Source organism: Dioszegia hungarica (genome assembly GCF_025882075.1).
Source record: "Dioszegia hungarica strain PDD-24b-2 chromosome Unknown MKK02contig_2, whole genome shotgun sequence".
Lineage (NCBI taxonomy): Eukaryota > Fungi > Basidiomycota > Tremellomycetes > Tremellales > Bulleribasidiaceae > Dioszegia > Dioszegia hungarica.
This window is the reverse complement of record NW_026515766.1, coordinates 1,842,736-1,861,693: the sequence shown is the minus strand read 5'-3', so window position 1 is coordinate 1,861,693 and position 18,958 is coordinate 1,842,736. Positions and strand designations below refer to the sequence as shown.

At 56.5% G+C, this 18,958-nt stretch overlaps 11 protein-coding genes across 11 annotated transcripts; 7 read left to right on the top strand and 4 right to left on the bottom strand.

Annotated features, from left to right (window-relative positions):
• Positions 1–402: 402 nt before the first annotated feature.
• MKK02DRAFT_40130 (uncharacterized protein) lies at positions 403–1,092 on the top strand (the record flags this gene model as incomplete). Its single annotated transcript, XM_053090964.1, has 1 exon — positions 403–1,092. One exon carries the CDS (start codon positions 403–405, stop codon positions 1,090–1,092), a length of 690 nt encoding a protein of 229 aa, XP_052949581.1.
• Positions 1,093–1,271: 179 nt separating this feature from the next.
• On the bottom strand, positions 1,272–2,253 carry MKK02DRAFT_40129 (putative endoplasmic reticulum protein; the record flags this gene model as incomplete). The annotated part of the gene is made up of 7 exons (XM_053090963.1): positions 1,272–1,313; positions 1,383–1,470; positions 1,520–1,637; positions 1,706–1,836; positions 1,940–2,037; positions 2,101–2,158; positions 2,210–2,253. 7 exons carry the CDS (start codon positions 2,251–2,253, stop codon positions 1,272–1,274), a joined length of 579 nt encoding a protein of 192 aa, XP_052949580.1.
• Positions 2,254–2,475: 222 nt separating this feature from the next.
• Positions 2,476–4,006, top strand: MKK02DRAFT_40128 (Pex12 amino terminal region-domain-containing protein; the record flags this gene model as incomplete). Its single annotated transcript, XM_053090962.1, has 5 exons — positions 2,476–2,631; positions 2,692–2,848; positions 2,913–3,129; positions 3,179–3,296; positions 3,350–4,006. The coding sequence occupies 5 exons, from the start codon at positions 2,476–2,478 to the stop codon at positions 4,004–4,006; spliced, it is 1,305 nt and encodes a 434-aa protein (XP_052949579.1).
• A 48-nt stretch (positions 4,007–4,054) lies between these two features.
• On the bottom strand, positions 4,055–4,596 carry MKK02DRAFT_40127 (uncharacterized protein; the record flags this gene model as incomplete). The annotated part of the gene is made up of 5 exons (XM_053090961.1): positions 4,055–4,089; positions 4,140–4,241; positions 4,300–4,351; positions 4,418–4,527; positions 4,590–4,596. The coding sequence occupies 5 exons, from the start codon at positions 4,594–4,596 to the stop codon at positions 4,055–4,057; spliced, it is 306 nt and encodes a 101-aa protein (XP_052949578.1).
• A 186-nt stretch (positions 4,597–4,782) lies between these two features.
• On the top strand, positions 4,783–6,120 carry MKK02DRAFT_40126 (uncharacterized protein; the record flags this gene model as incomplete). Its single annotated transcript, XM_053090960.1, has 5 exons — positions 4,783–5,216; positions 5,271–5,525; positions 5,571–5,651; positions 5,694–5,890; positions 5,945–6,120. The coding sequence occupies 5 exons, from the start codon at positions 4,783–4,785 to the stop codon at positions 6,118–6,120; spliced, it is 1,143 nt and encodes a 380-aa protein (XP_052949577.1).
• A 47-nt stretch (positions 6,121–6,167) lies between these two features.
• MKK02DRAFT_19202 (uncharacterized protein) lies at positions 6,168–6,827 on the bottom strand (the record flags this gene model as incomplete). Its single annotated transcript, XM_053086054.1, has 2 exons — positions 6,168–6,462; positions 6,517–6,827. The coding sequence occupies 2 exons, from the start codon at positions 6,825–6,827 to the stop codon at positions 6,168–6,170; spliced, it is 606 nt and encodes a 201-aa protein (XP_052949576.1).
• Positions 6,828–7,407: 580 nt separating this feature from the next.
• Positions 7,408–8,907, top strand: MKK02DRAFT_29777 (uncharacterized protein; the record flags this gene model as incomplete). The annotated part of the gene is made up of 1 exon (XM_053087905.1): positions 7,408–8,907. One exon carries the CDS (start codon positions 7,408–7,410, stop codon positions 8,905–8,907), a length of 1,500 nt encoding a protein of 499 aa, XP_052949575.1.
• Positions 8,908–10,746: 1,839 nt separating this feature from the next.
• On the top strand, positions 10,747–11,658 carry MKK02DRAFT_29776 (uncharacterized protein; the record flags this gene model as incomplete). The annotated part of the gene is made up of 1 exon (XM_053087904.1): positions 10,747–11,658. One exon carries the CDS (start codon positions 10,747–10,749, stop codon positions 11,656–11,658), a length of 912 nt encoding a protein of 303 aa, XP_052949574.1.
• A 330-nt stretch (positions 11,659–11,988) lies between these two features.
• On the top strand, positions 11,989–14,316 carry MKK02DRAFT_29775 (uncharacterized protein; the record flags this gene model as incomplete). Its single annotated transcript, XM_053087903.1, has 1 exon — positions 11,989–14,316. One exon carries the CDS (start codon positions 11,989–11,991, stop codon positions 14,314–14,316), a length of 2,328 nt encoding a protein of 775 aa, XP_052949573.1.
• A 782-nt stretch (positions 14,317–15,098) lies between these two features.
• MKK02DRAFT_4463 (uncharacterized protein) lies at positions 15,099–16,271 on the top strand (the record flags this gene model as incomplete). Its single annotated transcript, XM_053093017.1, has 5 exons — positions 15,099–15,162; positions 15,226–15,250; positions 15,302–15,876; positions 15,921–16,049; positions 16,099–16,271. Coding segments are annotated over 5 exons (966 nt in total), but the record flags the coding sequence as incomplete, so codon positions are not given.
• Positions 16,272–16,594: 323 nt separating this feature from the next.
• MKK02DRAFT_18842 (integral peroxisomal membrane peroxin-domain-containing protein) lies at positions 16,595–18,751 on the bottom strand (the record flags this gene model as incomplete). Its single annotated transcript, XM_053086014.1, has 4 exons — positions 16,595–16,987; positions 17,040–17,700; positions 17,746–18,462; positions 18,504–18,751. 4 exons carry the CDS (start codon positions 18,749–18,751, stop codon positions 16,595–16,597), a joined length of 2,019 nt encoding a protein of 672 aa, XP_052949571.1.
• Between the last annotated feature and the right edge of the window lie 207 nt (positions 18,752–18,958).

The window sequence follows — 18,958 nt, the reverse complement described above, 5'->3', positions numbered from 1 at the left end:
ATCTTGTAGTATCCCCTCAAGTATCAAATGTAGCCAGTCAGAATGTCGGCGCGCCTAGTGCATTCAGTGCAAGGTCGGTGATTTACTCTATACATCTATATCTTGCTTGACAGCGGTCTAAGCTACTCCTCTGCCTCAGCGGGGATCTTCTCCCTCCCGAGGGTCTGGGCCCAGCTGCGGATACTTGTACAGCCCCCTTACTCGTTCAAACCCAGACACCCTGACCACGTGATGATCTCACAACCTTGTACACCTGCTACCTTTGTTGACAGTGTTCTTGGGGACTGGAAGGAGTGCTCAATATTTTTAGACCCAGTCCGCCGGTGTGAGTGTCTGAGTGGGACCACAGTACTTTTCTTCGCTTTCGTTTATCACCTTTGACAAATCCCCAATCTCATCAAGATGAGCGACGATCAGACTGCACCCCTTACCACGCCATCTCCGCCGACGGAGACCTTCTTCGAGGAGGCGTACAGGTCGTCTGATGATACGGGTGAGAACGGCGACCTCTCACCCGCAGTATCATTGCCTTTTGGCGAGCGAAAAGGACAAACTGATGGCGAGGGGAGGAATGTGTACGGTGATCTGGCGAAGGAACGCACCGCGAGTGAGAGCGCACATGACGTTTTGGCGATGCCCTACCCCGGAAGGTCGGCGTTCACGGCAGACGGCAATTGGCCCGGTATCCATGATGGTCCTCCGACCATCGATCCTTCCCTCCTGGAGGAAACCTGGGAAACCCTATTGCAGCGAAGGATCGCGGCAATTCGGTCTGCCACCTCGCGGAAGGCGGTGATCAGCCTGTATCCCGGCGACCAAAATCTGATCAAGGACTGCATCCGTCAACACTGGGACAACACGCTAGTCTTGATCGAGACCCTCAATGCCCGCGACAATCTTTCTGCCGAGGAGCGGATATGGATCCTGGGGGACGCGCTCAATACTCGCAGGCTTCGTCTCGCACGGACCGTCACCGAGGAAGCGACAAAGATGTTCATGGAGGAGACATCGTCTGCTGAACCCTCGAAGGAGAAGATCATGGCGATCAAGTTGCCGGCACCCATACCTCGAGCTCTGAGCCGCCAAGCGTAGCAGCATCACTCTTTTCGGATCCACGCTACCCGCAAAGAGGCGCAGCGCGGCAGCAGTCACAGGCGCCGGGTTCCTTCGTCAGTATTCACGTATCAGTATGAGACAGAATGTATGAGTAGCTGTTTAGTGACGCATTCGATCCAAAAGCCATCGTCATGTCGTGCATCATGATTTATGTGCTATCCGAGCGAGAGTGAGCGGATAGCAGACCATTCTGGTGGCTGCACAATCAGCTCGGTCGCATACCATCTAGCTCCTGCGCCAAAGACAAACGTGGTCATATAGCTCACCTCTAATCTCGTTTCAAACTGCAGCCAATCTGCTGCGCCCGAAGGGAGTACGCCCATACTCCAGCATTTCCATAATCCCAGCGCCAAGCTAGACAGTCAGTCAGAATGACTCAAGCGCAGACGCTAGCTGGACTTACACGAGCCCTTGGCATGCCGCATATAATGCCATCGGTCCTGCTAGCGGAAGATATGACGGCTCTGCTGGAGCATCGGATGATGAGTCGGATGGAGGGGAGGGGCGGAGCGCTTCAAAGGCTAAGAACATCAGCTTGTGCCCCCTTCCGAAGTCTGATCTGAGCGTTGGACAGGCAAGAGGAGCTAACCTCGTAATATCCCAGCGATAGCAGTCAGTGGCGAAGTAAGCAGCATGAAGATCATTCCGAGCGAGAAGATCTGGACGCCTGAGCCTGAGAAATACAGCATGACAGCCTGCATGGGCAGACTCTTGGCAGGTCTGCGATGTCAGTTATGTGCTCGCTCCGCGCCAATCTCTTCAAACCATTTAAGATGCCTCGGAGCAAAGTCTTGTAAGCAGCCTGTATGAGGGAGATACTCACGAAGTCGCCAGCTCCCATGCGCGCTTCATCTTGAGCTCATCAGACCGGCGGTTCTTGAGCGCTATGCTCTTCTCATCTGGCTTGGCTGCTGCTTCTTTCTGGAGCATGCATCAGCTTTATCACGTTACAGGGTACCCATTCCCGGGTAGAAGAGAGCTCACCTTGGTGGCCTCCTTCAAGGAGAGTCGGGCGAGATGACCTGGTGGGTCCGGGATGTTTCTGCGGAGTCAGCTCTCGGCCCTTTCGCCAAGGAGAAATCGAATAGCTGACTTTGACGAGCTGGTCGCTGTGTTATAGTCGAGGGCGATGGGCATCCTGAGGTGTTCTTGTGAGCGAGTAGATGAGGTACAGTGCTAATCTGAACGACTGCTGCAGCAGCTTGCTTGGCTTGGCTTGGTCAGAGCGCTTGATGCTAAAGCCACGTGTTTGGAGGAATGAGGATCAAAATCGCCCGGCTATCAGAAACCCGTTCGCAGGCAACTTCTCTCATCAACGTCTCATTTGACGCCCACCCAGGTCCTCGGATGACGAGCGAGATGGACGCGCGACCGGGACCTGAAGACGCTACGACGTCACGACACGTACTCCTGCCGCCCGCTCCCCGCGTAAGCCAGGTTGACGCGGACGAGCTCGATGAGGGGCTGGTCGGCATGCTCGCGGAGAAGGTGGAGCGCAGTATGGGGAACATCAGGGTAGGTTGATCGGCTCGTAGCCATCCAACCTCTACCTCAGAGAGCTAGCTGACTTTTCAGAGCAATCTAGGCGTTGACTTCAAGCCGGAAATCAGCTTGATACTGAAGCTGGTCGTATTCCGGCTATCGTACTTCGGGCCCCTAGCGCGGTCCAGTCCAGGTGCGAGGCTGCAGAACCTCAAGATGGTCCATGACTCGCCAAATGGCTCTCTGAAAGGTTCGCATCAGGGATTTCGGACTGTCTCAACCAGTGATGCAGAACTTAAGCTAACACCGTGCAGCTCCCCAGAAGCTACTCCTTCTGTACCTTCTCCTCCATCCGCCCATATTTCCCACCTATGTCCTGACACGACTTCGGAATCGCGCATTGTCGAAACAATGGCCTGATCTGCCGGCGCACGATTGGCGGAGGAAAGCTTGGAAGGTGATTGTGCGGCTGGAAGAGTGTGCGCGAGTATGGGAGCTCGCTGGGTGGGGCGCGTTCTTATGGGACGGGAAGTGAGTCGCCTTCATCGTTTACTTCAAGAGAAACAAAGCTAAGTATCAGATACCCATCCTTGCTCATGCGGATCATGAAGCTTCGTCTCGTTCCCGCTTCGCCACACCTGCAAAAGCTCGTCTCGTACGAATTCATGAACCGCCAGCTTGTCTGGAGCGCCTTCACCGTGAGCTATCCTCACATCAGTCGGGGTTGCAACCAGGCCGCTGATCAAACCAGGAGTTTGCCATGTTCTCCATACCTCTACTACCTCCACTTCCGGCCTTCCTCGCCCCTTCCGCCCTGCTCAGTCCTATATCCGCCCTCCTCTCCCGCCCCACCAAGATCGACTACTCCTCCATACCCCTCCTACCCTCACTTTCTTCCAAGACCGCAGGAGGGCATGTATCCTCTCCAGCCAAACATCAAGGTCCACTGGCGGATCTCCCCCTCGATACCTGCCCAATATGCCATCTCCGCCAATCAGCCGCGCCGCGCCCTCTCGACTCCATAGGCGCAGGATCAGGGATATCTCTTCCGCCTATATCGGGCTCAGGGCAGGACGAAGCCGCGGGTCAAGAAGAGACGCGAATATTCGTTCCAGCGCAGTCGGACTGCTGGGGCGGGTGTAGGTGGTGTTATTACTGTATAGGGGAGGAGCTGTACAAGCACCACGAATCGGTCAAGAGGCGGCAGAAGGAGAAGGGCGGGGGCGGGAAGAAGGGGAGGAAATTTGCGGACGGAGAGAAGGAGGAAGAGCAAAAAGACAAGGGGTGGAGCTGTCTCCGATGTGGAGGGTCGGTCAGCAGAGCTTGGAGAGTGGGTGCGGGTGATGGGCGAGAGGGAATGCGGCGTATCTTGGGAGAGACATCTGGTCAAGCCATATCAGGCGAATAGCTCGTTTCGGTATCTCCCAATGCATCTTGGCATCAGATCGCGATACTTCTATGCCTCCAGCTCGAAGTCGTACGCCAGTACCTCTAATTCGTCAACTCGGTCTCACCAGATCTTGGACCACCGGTCAGCTCACCCTCGACGTTCGGCCCGACGTTGTTCTTGACGACATTGACGTGCGCTTCTGAGACTGCATACTCCTGCAGAGCGGCCTTGGACGAGAAGACCGAGTACAGACCTGAAGACTGATCAGCTGCTGTCCTCTCTTTCCAGCGCCTCCTGCGGGGGAAACGTACCCCAGTCGTACCCCTTAGCTCGGGCGTCCATGAGCGGAGGACCCAATTGCATCTATACTATCAGCTTGTCGGTCGCAAGGCTTTGAGCAATTGCTAGCTGGATGGAGCGCATACGCACAGTCTCGGGACCCGGGACGTTCTTCAAGGCAGCAATGGACGCCTTGGCCTGGACGAGCGCCTCCTCGTTGGCCGCCTTGCGGAGCTTCCAGAGAACGATGTGTACGATTTCTGGCGATCAGCTCGGATCCTAGCCTACTTGGGGCTGATATGTGGCTAGCTGAGGCACTCACTGCCCATCTTGCTATATTTGTAGGTGGTCTGGAGTGATATAGGCAAAAGCAAGAGGTATGTCACGGCTTCTCGCGGCTAATCGATAATCGGCCCGGCGGAAAGCTGAAAGCTCGGACCTCCACCCACCAACTCCACCTCTAACAATCACCTCTTCACCTCCTCATATCGCCCTCATCAAGGTCTACAATAGATATGGCCATCGCTCCCTCCCCCAGCCCGACCTACCTGCCCATTTCCGCCCTCCTTCCGCCCAGTCGCGAACCGCACAGCGCACCCCATCGCCCTCTTCCTTCCCCATCAGCAGCCATCCTCGGCCCCCTCCCGCCGACCACGCCCCTAAGCCTCGCTCTGAACTGGCTCGCACTTTCGGATCTACCAGAGTACGAGAGCACTGTCCGGCTCGACAATGATGCGGGTCCATCCAGACATCAGGCAGGGCCGGTCGGAGTAGCAGCGACCGAAGGTGGAAAGTCGGAGAGAAGGAAACGGCGCCCGGAAAGGGTGTTGATCGTTACTGGGCGGAAGGATGAGTTCTACCAGGTGCTGCAGGACGATGATGAGGACTGGATGAGGGATCATGGATCGGACTATACGGTATTGGACAGGCTGAAACGCGTGGATATACGGTAGGTCTCCACGTTGAACGCTGCCGGAAACCGGAAGACTGCTGATGCCTGCAGATACTGCCCCTCACCTGCACATCTCACCCTCCTCCTGTCCCTCCTCACACCCCGAGACCACACTTCAGCCGCACCAGCACCCGCAGAAAGCACATTTATGCTGGAAAGTCCGCCTGGACTGGTGGTGTTTTGGGATCTAGCGGGGTTGTTGATGGAGTGGGAAGGGATGGATGAGAACGCCTTACCCGACGATGGAATGGATGGGCTCTTTGGCGGTATGCAGGCAATGGAGCCGAAGCTGCGCTTCAAGAAAAGGTGAGGCTGACTTTACGGGTACCATTGGACGTGGCTGATGCGCAGTGTCAAGCTGTCCGACTACCTCGATTTGATCTCTGCGAGCAGAGCCACCGTCGATCACATATCGAGCAGCGATCCATCGAGGTAGATCTATCACTGGATGCGAAGCTCCGCGCTGATGCCCAGACCGCCAACCCAGCTCATCGTGCTTGAGCCAAACCTGGACGCGCACAGCTCGCTCCCCGTCTTGCTTCCCTCTTCGACCGCGACCGGCGTCAACGAAAGCGCCATGTCCTCCCAGGTCCGACAAAAGCGGATCAAGATCCTGGACGGGTTGCGCTGGATATTGGGGGAAGAAGCGATAGGCGTTGTCTCTCCGTTCGGTCAGTCACGCCTCTCTTGACTGTAGCTATGGGAAGCACAACTCACGACTGCAGATACAATCGCCGAAGACATTCATGCCCCACAGTTCCAGCTGGACTTCGCGGCCGACCCGGAGACGACGTGCTACATCAAGCAGAGGCGGTGTGGGCGGGGCGAATGGGCTCGACCGGCTTTGCGAGAGGGAGATACCGACGGGGACCGAGGTGGATGGCGCTGGGAGTGGGCGTAGCTCCATTCGATAGATGTCCAATAAACCTGATGAAGCGGGGGCGGTCTTCAATCCCCTCCATCCCTCCGTCCAGCCCACCATCCCTTCCCATAGCTGACTAGCACCTCATGCCCCTTCTTGACCCCTTCCTTCAGACTCCACAGCTCCATCCGCATATCCCCTCCTTCTCCCGTTCCTACTCTAAACTCAGCATTCGGCGCAGTCCCAACACCTCTGTAATCATTCACCATCCTCCCGGCGTTCCCGCTCTGATCCGCGTCGACGCCGATCGAGATGTGTACGCCAGAGAAGGGGTTGCGAGGCTCGCTGGCCGAAATACGGAGGAGCGAGAGATCGTAGTCGCTATGCTCGTGCTTTTGCCCGACATCCAAGCTGGGACTTGGTATGTCAAGCGACTTTTCAGGATCTGCGAGCACGAAAGAAGCGTGAATGACACCGAGATAAGGGATGATCAGCGTTCCAGCCGGTATTTTGGCTTTGGCGAATAGTCCATTCTGACCGTTGGCAGGATGTCCGGGAGTCGTGATGCGCTTGATGACGACGTGTCCGGGATGAGTAGAGGGTTTGGGTGTGAATTTGGTGGAGGAGCTGATGAGCGGGATGAGCTGGGCGGGGAAGGAGGGGGAGAGGCGGGATTTGGTGAGATATTGGACGGATTCGGGCCAATTGGGCGGAGGAGGGGTGTTGTGAGGCTGTCTAGGGGGCATAGTACTGCAACCAGGCAGTACTAGTCCACGACGAGCTGCACATTCCAAGGATATCAAGGATATATAGGTGACTCTTTGGCTTGCTTTATGATGCTCGAGGAGGTCGAAAAGTTTAGCGAGAGAGGAATGTGGCGGTATGGCGAAGCGAAAGTGGCGGGGTGCATGGAGTGGACGCTAGGCCGCTAGGTCACTTGTCCCGGCTATAGGCTGGCTGACTGCCTGAGTGGCTCGATGGCCCCTAAGTATGTACCTCGTGATGAGCCCCATCGGGATCGGCGCGATCAAAGGGGGAAAGAAGCCAGTAACGCAGAGCAAGGTTCCCCTTGTTTGACGAGTACCTTTGTCCTTGAGCAGGTCGATCGCACAATGAGATATCATACGAAGCATGACCGACGCTTCTGAGAAGCTTTTGAGCTTCTGAAAGAGTGGGTCTGAACTTCTGATCCAGTGATGAAACCAAGGAAAGAGCGATACATGCATGTTCATTTCGCATCAATACAATCGCACACACAGCAGTCTCTCGCTCCTTCGCTCCTGACTCTTCGCGCACACCTCCGCCCTACCAGCTCCTATCACCACAATGTCAAGCCCTGAAGCATCGGAAGAGACGATACAGGCCTACATAAGATCGCTCGAGAGGGTGGCTGGCAGCAGCGCAGCACCTTCGTGTTTTGCCACTTTCAAGGCCAAGCCCGACATGGCGCCGACGCCGCCACCAGCTGCCACTCGTCGTCCTCGTGCCTATAGGGGTGGTCGGTGGACTCCTCGGGCCATCACATCTCAGGATCCTCCTGAGCCCACTGGTGTGGACCAAAACCGCGGTCGCGGTGGGCAGGACAGGGAGCAGCCACATCGAGCCGAGGTGGCTGTGGTGTTCCACCGGAGTGAAGATCACGCCGAGTACAGAGTGCCTCATATCGACACCCAGTTTCCATCTGGTGCCATTAAGAGGGAGCAAGCCGATAGTGAGGACGATCAAATGGAGGAGGACGAGGAGGATGGAGAGGAGGAGGAGGATGGAGACTTTCCCGATGCGGTCAAGAGTGAGGCCCCGACTCCGCAGCCAGTCTCGCCGTACCATCCATCCAATGAGTCTGACGGTGAAGCATCTTCGCTGCCCAAGACCGATCCATCCTTGAGCGTCTTTGCAGAGACTTTGTCAGAGGAGGATGAGATGAGATCATACGACCAAGGCATGACTCACTTCTGGACAATCTATGCCGCCCTCAAGGAGAATATTGACGAGACCAAGACGAAATTCGTAAAGATGGTCGTCGATACAGCCGAGGAGGGAATGGATACAGATGGTCTCGCTGATCAGACTCTGTACGTACGCAGGTCGAATATCAGGAAGGCGGCGAGGCAGCACATCACGCGGATACTGGAACACTCTGGCAAGGGCCATCTGGAAGGCGAAAACAAGAGTCCCTGGAGGCCCAGGATTCGGATCGATGACACCAGACGTTGGATCGAGTCCAGTATTCTGGGAAATCACACAGCATGCCTCGAACGCTATGAACAGCTCAAGGCTGTCTTCGGCCAGGTCGAGGCGGTCGATGAGCTCATCAAGGAAGCATGGGCAGAGGTGGAGAGCGAGGCGAGTCTAGCTCGCAATGGGTCAGACAAGGTCAAGATCGCAACTTTCAGAGGGAGACATCGAACGTTCAGATTGGCTGCCTTTCAGCATCTATCACACACGCTCGGCAGCATCGACGACGGGCAAGGAGAGAGTATCAGCAACGCCACAGGGGCGGACGGAGCTCAGCGACAAACCCGACGAAAAATGAACCCTCACAGGACGCAACAGAATGGTAAACGCTGGCAGACCATGTGGCAGGCGTCCCGAGCGCCCGACGTGACGGAGGAGAGGGTGCGATGGGAGATTGACTGCATCGAGCAGCTCTCCGAGGTGCTCACAGCGAAAGTTGCCCCACAACTGAGTACTCGCAGCAATTGGAGGGATCGCATTCGAGGACAGCTCAAACTCATGAAGGATGGGAAGCCCGACATGACTGTGGCTGAGGCAGTCAGCGACCTGAGCTCAGTGGGACCACGCTTCTCCAAACCTCGAAAGAGGTAGGGATGAATGACAGGCCGGTTAGGACAAGCCAGTACTGGGTAGGGATCGCTTACCAGTTGAGGGAGTGATCAGGCTTGCTGGAGCTGCGATGAGAACTTACATGGGTGTGAGCTTGTATACATATTCGGTATGCGTCGACTTCTGTGAATATGATACGAAGGTTACTGTGACTGTGTCGAGCCCGTCTAGGCTATGCGTTGGAAAGTGAGCTGGGAATGAATGACACGATAGAGGGAGGGGTTCTTATAACTGCCTGTCGCTGGAGTATCGGGCACCGGAATGTACCTGACTGTCTCCTTTCGTTACCATGTTAGATCAGCCATGTCTGGATAGTCACTTCTCTGTCTGACTTGCGAACGCCGTCAGAGACTCCCTAGGGTGGGCATGTGGCAGTGTGGCACATCTGGTAGCCGGGGGCTGTACTGTGTGGCAAGGCGCCAGGGTACTTACCGGCTGTAAGCCTGGCCACGCGTCAGCTACCGATAGGAAGACTGCCCTCCGAGCTTCCCAATGATCCTAGCACGTGTACAGTATAGCCTCGCGACGGGCCTCTTCGGGCGCGGCATTATCAAAGGGGGCGAGAAGCAAAGAATGCAGGCAAGGTTCCCCTTGAGTGAAGAGTACCTTTGTTCATCTAAAGGGTCTATCGAGCAAGTACACTTCGAGAACAGGTTCTCAGCTTCTCAGGCACGGCCAGAATCCCAAAGCCGGGGAGGATGATGTATTTCCACCTCGCATCCCTACCACTACAAACCCTCAAGTTCCTCACAATCTGCTGAACGCCTCTCAGCAGCCTCATACCCTTCCCCATTACATTCGTACGGGTACCGAGCACCCAATCCGACATGCCACCAAAGAACACGGGGCGATCCTACATACCATCACTCCAAGGGCCGGGTGGCGACACTACAGTACGCAGGGTACCCTTGCCATTTGTCAGCTTCGATCTTGGCCCCGATCCTCAGCTAGTCCGATCGTCGAGTACTCCCTATACTGTAAGCCTTCAAGGGGGCTCTTCGCTACCATGGGCTCCTCCATTTGTGTCTTTGGATCTTGTCGCAGATTTCGCACCTCCCCCAGTGCAATATTCTACGACCATGGAACCTGTTCGGCAAGACCACGATCCGGCCCTCATGAGCTACGCATCCCAGGTAAACACAGCCATTGGGATGTTGCCCCCATGCAACGCTCATCATCGGCAAGACTCCGGAGCACGCTGTGGTGAAAAAGGGTGGAAGCCGGGTGATGGCTAGCGAAAGAGAGGAGATCGAGGTGGACCAGGGAGGACTGGCGCACAGGAGAGGGGTATGAGAGGGATACGAGGAGTGTGCCGAGCCGTATAGATGTCGATGGGAGTAGCACCGAGTGTCGAATGGCCAAGCTGCAGGTGAGACAGAGCAAGAGCTACATGAACATGTATGTGGCTAGTACTATGTACGGTGCTTGACGATCCATCCAACGCTTAGCCATCCATGGCTCTCGTCAGCCTCGCCTGTGTGCTGTGCACGGACCTCCTCATTCCTCGTTGTGTGGCGGAATTGTATCAAGCCTGCGCTTTCCCCACAACGCTTTCAGAGCTCTTCAGTAGGACATCCCGATGTCGCCTCCGAAGTCAATGGCATCAGCGAGGCACTACCGGTTCCTCAAGACATTACCATGTTGGAGGTCCTTGCTCCTCCATACCCCAGGGCATACAAGCACATCTTCCAGGCATCCGACACGAGCGCTCCCATGCCTTCAGAAAGCGAGGGGCAACGAGATCTCAAGGGAGTTGGAGATGGTAGGGCTCCAGACCTGTTGTGATGGTCTCCACCCTCTTACCGAGCTCCTGTGGCAAGGATGTATCCGCAAGTCGAGGACTGGTCGTCTGAGCGGCTCCTAGCGGACGGCATTGGGGACCTTCGCCCCTCGGTCGATGACGCGGCGGTATCCTGTGCCAGTGACTCAGATCTCCCGAGGGGCCCTACATCCCATACCGTCGACACATTCACCGCTTCAGGTCCGCTTCAGTCATATGATGGGAAGTCTTGCTCTGACACGCAACAACTTTCAGAGCTTGACGAGGCTCTATGCCTTTTCGCAAAGGAAACGGAGGGATCGGACGATCTCAGCACATATGAGCTGGGAGTGCAACGCTTTTGGACGCTGAACCAAGAGTGTGGTGGCGACATCGGACAGACAAGAGGAAGATTCATGGACGAGGTACTCACAGCCGTCGAGAAGGGACTCGACAGATCTATCGTTACGGAGAGAATGTGGTCCACTCGGAAGACTCGGGCACGGAAGATGATCAGGCGGCACCTTGCACGCGTGGTAGCAGGACCTGCTCTTGAGCACCTCAAAGTGCCCGTCCACGTTTCATACCCGCGGAAGGCTGGCCTCAATACAAGTCTGGCAGGACCTGCACATAGGCCCCTCAAAGTGCCAGTCACCCACGATCCTCACTCGAGGAGGGCTAGCCTCAACGCAACTTTTATCAAAAGCAGCATCCTGCAGGAACCATCTAGGGTCTTGGCCCGATTGGAACTTCTAAGATCTGAGGATGAGTCCGCGGCTATCGACAGGCTGGTGGAGGAAGCATGGAACGAGAGTCACGCCGGGTCCACCTCAGAGCTCGCTATGGCCGGTGGACGTACTTCGAGCAACACCAGAAAGCGCCATGGTCGTTTCCGAGAAGCTGCTATAGAGCATATGTCCCGAGAGACCGATCTCATATGTGTCTCCCGCAGAGATTCGATCGGAGCTACATAGTCGCCTTCTTGCTATTGCCGAGAGATCTCAGTAGAGCTAGATGGTACGCCTTTGGCAGCAAGTTTGGCGTATGAATCTCCCCATGTGTCCGATGTAGCTTCGTGATCGACGGGACGCTTCTGTCATGATCAAAGGGGGTAAGAAGCAAGAAATAGAGGTGAGGTCTCCTTTGAGAAAAGAGGTCCTTTGTTCGTCCGAAGGGGTCTCTCAACGTCTCAGCCAGTGCTTGTGCCCACAACGAGGGAATACGTCACATCATCACTACAACCGCACGGCCTCAAATCCCTACTACCTGCTCAGACCCAAGTCCTACCGCACCCATTGCCTACAATGCCCGTTCGTGAAGTACCCGAAGCCGAGATCCAGTCTTACATCAACTCTCTTACGAGCGCCGGTGGCAAGAACAGCTACGGGACCCCTTCAACACTTACCAAACTCAATTTCAAGCCCTATTCCCGATCTACTTTGCAGCAGCCTGTCTCGACTCGTCATGCTGAAGAGCATACTTCGGTACCGTGGGCTCCTGGGGTTGCTCGATCTCCCGCTTGGCTCGAGCCCGATATGGCCACTCAAGGCAGCAGCCGCCATAGGCAGGATATGCGCAGGTGGAGTGAAGAGCAGCGCGGGCCACGCCGAGCAGAGGAAGCAGTGATGTCCAATTCGCAGGGAGGACGGGCAGAGCTTGGGGGACGACAGTCCGGCGCCGGCTCATTGGCTCCTGCTATCAAGAGAGAAGACGCCGATGAGGATGATGATTCCTTCGAGACGATCGAAGAAGACTCGCTTGATAGCGGTGACGAAGCGTCAGACACTCTCAGCACTGGACGGTCGGGCATCAAGAGGGACGACTCCGATGGCGAGGATGATTCCGTCGAGGCGAAGCATGAAGATGCGCTTAGCGGCGATGAAGCGTCAGATACTCCCGGCCCTCGACGGTCGGGTATCAAGAGGGATGGCGCCGATGGCAGGGAGGATTCCGTCGACTTGAAGGATGAAGATGCGCTTAGCGGTGAGGAAGAGTCAGACACTCCCAGCCCTGGACGACTGGGCAACAAGAAGGAAGAAGCCGATGGGGGGGAGGAATACGTCGAGATGGGGGATGACGACGCGCTTAGCGGTGATGAGACTTCAGACACTCCTAGCCCTGGACTGTCGGTCCTGAAGAGGGAAGACTCTGATGGGGAGGAGGATTCCGTCGTGATGAGCGATGATGACGAGCTTAGCGTGGATGAAGAATCAGACTCTCACAGCTCTAGACGGTCGGTCACCAAAAGGGAGCACGCAGATGGGGAGGTCGAGTCCCTCCATACGAGCAATGAACACCGACCTGACGTGGCCGAAAGTCCAAGTGCGCCCAGCCCTGTGAAGTCCGACATCGCCGCCAGCCCGACCATCGAGCCTGCGAGAAAAAAGCCTTCGCGAATCCTGACAAGGTCGAGGGCGAACCCTCAGGTCGGAGATGGTTTGGCTGAGCAGCTCGAAAATGACGCTTTGTGGGATCCCCGCTTCTTGCTCGGCGCTGCGGGAGCGCACACAAGGGTTACCGACGGATCAACCCAGGAGAGCGTTCAGTACTCGTCCCGTACTGCCACAAACTCGGCCGCCTTTGATCCAAGCCAGATCAGTGAAGTGTATGCGAATGACACACAACCATCTGCAGAGCGGGACGCAGCGTTATGTCTCTTCGCCAGCACACCGAAGAAGCGGGATGATCTTAGCTCGTATGAGCCTGGTATGCAGCGGTTTTGGGCGCTGTACAGAGACAGTGCCGGCAACATCGACGAGACAACAAGGCAGTTCATGCAAGAGGTGATGACTGCTTCCGAGCGGAGTATGGACAGATCTATACCCGTGAAGAAGAGAACATCAAACCGGAGGGCCTGGATACGAGGTTCGGTGAGGCAGCACCTCGAGCGCATGCTCGCCGGATCTGCCCATGAGCCACCCAAAGTACCTGTCAAGGTCACGAAGCGGCGGAAGGCTGGTCTCACGGGCACATACATCAACAGTACTATCCTAGGCGATCCCGTCAGGTTCCTAGCGCGACTGAAGGTGCTGGGGTCCGATGGTGCAGCCCACGCTATCGACAGCTTGGTGGATGAGGCGTGGTTTGAGAGCCAAGTCGGAGAAATCCCGGATCCCGGCGTTGCGGATCTACGGACTTCCAACAAAATCCGAAGGCGGCGCTTCAGATTTCGAGAGGCAGCGATCGAGCACATGTCACAAGAGCTCGCCTTCGTGCAGGAGGACAGTGCCCAGCTTGCCGAGATCAGATCGGAGCTGCAGACGCGTACTTTTGGTACTGCCAAGGCAACTCTGATGGATACTTACATCAACGGTAGCGTCCTCGGCGATCAATCCAGACTTCTAGCGCGACTGCGGACGTCGGAGTCCGATAATCCAGCGGGAGCTATCGACAGCCTGGTGCATGAAGCATGGCTCGAGAGTCAAGCCGGAGAAACCCCGGATCCTGGCTCTGTGGATAGACGTGCGTCCGACAGGATTCGAAGGCGGCATTTCAGATTCCGTCAGGCGGCGATGAAGCATATATCGCAAGCGCTCCACCGCGTGGAAGAGGACAATGATCAACTCGCCGGGATCAGGTCAGAATTGCAGGCACGCCTTCTCGCTACCTCGAAGCTGGCGCAAGAGGAGTAGGATCCCTCGGTTCTGATCACAACGTGGGCGGAGACTATTAGTGTCAAGGCGCGAGCAGTGGGATACACGAGGCGTTGAGTCACCATCGTGCGAGTCTGAGCTGATAACTGGAAAACAGCGGATGGTGAGATGTTGACATCGAAAACAGATTGTTTGGGTGTCGCAGGTCATGCAGAGGATGTCCTCATCTCCCAAAAAGGGACTGAATCGAACAGGTGAAAGCTGCACTGCGAAGTCACGGTCGAATGTGGTCACTTCGACTTTGCGCACCTTTCAGCCGTAGCGGCGGGACAGTAAGGTCTACGAAGTAATATCTGAAACATGCGCACGGACTAGTTTCAGCCTCGCATAATTACTGCTTCCGGTAAGAATTTGGCCAGTGATCTTACCAGCTTCTTGCCGCCTGACTCATATTTGCAAGGCTTGTCCCATGATGCACCCTCAGTGTATCGTGTGCTCCCCAGCAGAGAAGCCGGCTCCATGCCTTGTGTGCGCCAAATCGCCAAGTCGTACAGGATAGAAGGGGTACGACCGCGAGGGGGAGCTAGAGTAAACCTAAATCCCCGTTTCAAGGGGCAAGTGTTTCAGATTTCACGATGGAATGCCTTTTGGTCAGTCCAACGTTGACAAAAGACCTCCAAGCGATAAAGAGTGTTGTCTTCTCTTCTCGCTCATTGTCAGATACACCGTTAGCTATATTGCAACTTCTCGCTGGCCCAAATACCCCATTCTCATTCGCTTATAATCCGCTAGATCAGTCGACACTCAACATGATGGTGGAGATGAACAAGAGCAAGCTGGTCCTAGCTTTGGTGTATGCTGTGTCACAGGTCTCGGCGCATATCGGTGAGCTGCTCCGCCAAAGCGGACTCAAGCTTCAATGGAACCATGCTGCAGCTGATGATACAGCCCTATGGGACGAAGCTATGTATGGGTACGTCGCGGCTCATCTCAAGCCTAGACACGACTGAGCTAATGCAGCCAGTTTCGACCCAAAGGACGTCAATCAATACCAGCCCGTCGAGCCTCTGGCTGATCTCCCCTTCTCATCCTGGTGGTTCCACGGCTATATCAACCGCCCTCCCGCTCCCGGCAAGATGATGAACCTCCCTTCCGGCGGCACGTACCACGGCCAAGTCGCATGCAACAAGGCGCTCACCACTCTCGGCGGTACCCCGGAGCAGCGCAACGGGATCTACGCCTGCGAGGGAGACGACCCAAACATCGGCGGTATCGGCGCGATGCACACGGACGACAAGTGGAACACGCCCGTTAGTCAGCTCAAGGACGTCAAGGGCTGCGGGCTGTCGATCGCGTACAAGTCGGACCCATTCGCCCTCCAGCCGGAAGACTTTACGGTTATCAGTACCAACTACACCTGCCCCTGGTTCAAGCACGTCGAGTTTCAGATCCCGGCAGATCTGCCGCCATGTCCGCCGGGAGGGTGTCACTGTATGTGGGGATGGGTCCATAGTACGCTGGCGGGCAGTGAGCAGAACTATGTTTTGAACTATCGGTGTAATGTGACTGGAGCGACCGGGATGAGGGAGCTGCCGCCGCGTAAGCTTTGTCTTATATTGCCAGGGTGCGAGCTGACATATCAGCAAAGACCGCCAATAAGTGTCACCTCCCCCAAGATACCACCAACTGCACCGTCGGCGCCAAGCAGCCACACTATTGGCTTCAGCTCGAGCGGAACAACAATCATCAGGCCTATATGGACCCTCCATTCTGTGAGCTGCTCGATCCCTCTTGACTCACAGTAACAAGCTGATACCCCAGACAACGGGGACTACGGCTACCTCAACGGCGCACAGACAGACCTTTGGGCCGGTTTGGGTCCTCAGGGCTCAGCCGGCCGCACCTCCCCCACCGACTCCACTTCGCCACCCGCACGCAAGGCATCGAGCACAAGTAGCAGTGTCGCCAGCTCCAGCTCCGTGGCGGGCGCTAGCGGTACCGGCGACTCGACGAGCAGAGTGGCGGTCGGGACTCAGAAGCAGTGTCGGAGGCGGAGGAGGGGGGTCAAGCGTGGTTTAGTGCATGGTGGACTCGGGATGAACGTGACGAGGACCGAGGGGAGGGTAGAGAGGCTGTTCGGAAGAATGACGACCCAGGTAGCCAAGCTTCAGTAAGCTGAGTATCATCAATCTAGTAGGTAGAAGATCAGTCGGAAGGGCTGGACCCAATATATCTAGTTGTCGGGGTTCGTTGTGGGGAATTAGTGGATATCATCTCACAAGATCATGCTTCGGCTCCAACAGCTAAGGCTACATACCTATCCACCTAGATCGCCCATAGCATTCCGTAATCTCTTCCGCAGTACATCGTCTCTCGCCGCCCCTCCCGGCGATCCCGCCAACAGCGCCCCTGCCCCGTCCCTATCCGCTGCGCCCGTCCGATCCATGCTCGCGCCTGACGAAGACCGCCTGTCTCTGGACGGGCTGAAAGAAGAAGATCGCCTTGCAATCGCAATCTCCGCCTCGGTCGATATGGTAGGCTTGGCTTTCAGGGGTGTGATTGCTGCTGTGGGAGTAGGGGTGGTGGATCTGGCAGGAGATGGCAATGGGGCGTCGTCAGTGAGCACAGCGAGGGCAGCGGCAGGGGAGGATATGCGTTCGATAGTCTCGGTGCAGATCGCTCTGCGCTGCCACCTTCTCCGCCTCGTGAACTAGTAGAGTCAGCTTCGATACCGACATAATGCCGGGATATAGACTACTCACGCGACCAAGACCGCCTTTCGGCCCCATCCCTTCCCACTTGTTATCCCCATACACCCACCCATCCCCGTCGGTCGCGTCGTCCTTCTCGCATATCGTCTCGCCGCTCCCAATACCTCCGGCCCCGGCACCGACATGCCCTGACGGCAAACCATCCGCCATCGAATGCACGTCATCGCTCGCCTGGCTCTCCCGCCGCCCTCGACTGATCTCTACGCTGCCTCTCGGGCTTCCCGCCTTTGCGGCCGGTACGGCTGGAGCTGCGATCGTACGAGCCTTGAGGCGCTCAAGTCCCTTCGTGAACGCCTGCTCGGCTATGGACTGGGCGCGAGCGGTCGGGCCGAGGTTCGCGTCGTCTACGGGGTGCAGGGCGGACTGGGCACTCATCGAGCGCGTGGGACTGACGGAGAGCCCATAGCTCTCGGTACTGGAGCTCACTGAAGGCTGGGCGGGCATAGTGGAGGGGGCGGGGACGAATGGCGAGGAGCTGTGGCCGGGACCAGCGCGCACGATCGACCAGTCGTCATCTAGCCATTGCCAGATTGCAGTCCGCCTGACGGTAGCGCCCGGGTCGGAAGCGGTGGGGGCGGGAAGGGTGATGGAAGATGATGGAGGAAGTGGGAAACTAGGAGGGGGTGAGGCAGGGAGGAGATGGGAGTCACACCTATAATGTCAGCGAGATGACAGAGGCGGGCTCGGCATAACTTACCAGCTTGGTCTTTCCTGCGGTAACAGAGCACTCGTCCAGTCCAGTCCCATCCACCACCTCTGATTCTCGTGGACCTCGAATTTGAAGTATATTGGCTCTCCGGCCTTTTCTTCTGCCTCGTCCGCTGCATCCGCCTCCTGCTTATCTGACACAGCCTCCACTTTTGGCCGGAACGTTAGAGCAAGACTTGGTCTCCTACTTGCCGCCCACTTCCCCTTGACCCAGTTCGAGATCGAGAAGTGCAGGTCGACATTGATGCGTTGTTCCGGATGCGATCCGAAGGTGACGAGGAAGAGCAGCGCGATGCCACGCCGAACAGCGAGCGACTTTCCGAGGAGGTGGACAAGATGTGCTAGGGATGGGGATGGGTAGAGCAGGATAACGCTTCCGAGTATAGCGAGAAGAGCGCGATAGCCGACGATCCAGCCCAGGACGAGCCATGTCGACCAGATGACGACAAAGCCCCTGGTCAGGCGGGCTTGACCTAGGCCGGCAAATCGTGCGTATACGTCTTCGACCTGTTTCGCCGGTGTTGGGGGAAGGAGGGCATAAACGGCGTGTAGATCGGCGAGGGTGTGTAGGAGAGTGTCCTGTGTAGACGGCTGGAGAGGGGTAGATTCAGGCGGAGGGGGTTTCTTGGTGTTCTGCGATACGTGAGGTAGACGCAGGCGCTCGAGGGGAAGGAGTGGGAGGAATAAAACCGCAGGCAAGAGGTACCTGACCATCAGCGCCATCTTACTTCCCGAGCTGCCACTCACTTGAAAGCATGCCCTGCACCAAGACATATTCCCCACCACCCACCCACGACCATCCAGCTCTCTACCCTCCTCCCGGCCTTCCACGATAACACCTCGATAGCTATTCGTAGCCATGCTATTGGCCGAGCAAAGAGGACCAGCAGGCGGACGATAGGAGCAGGGAGCGATGATACCAGGTCGTCATTGGGTGACACCTGAGGCTGGTCGGCGGTATTGGGCAAGCCCGGCAGAGTTGCTGAGGGACCCATGTCAAAGAGCGCTATGTCGCGCGATTTCGCATGATTTTTTCCTAATTGTTCGCTGGCAAGCCTTTCGGTAGGAGTGTAGGCTCCTCTGAGGATGATTCTGTGCGCTGTATGATGTACAGAGCTAGTGTATACTAAGGTGACGTCGAGTAGAGCAAGGTAGAGCATGCAGCTGGCGGGCAATTAATCGTCATCGTGCGCGCGTGTGCC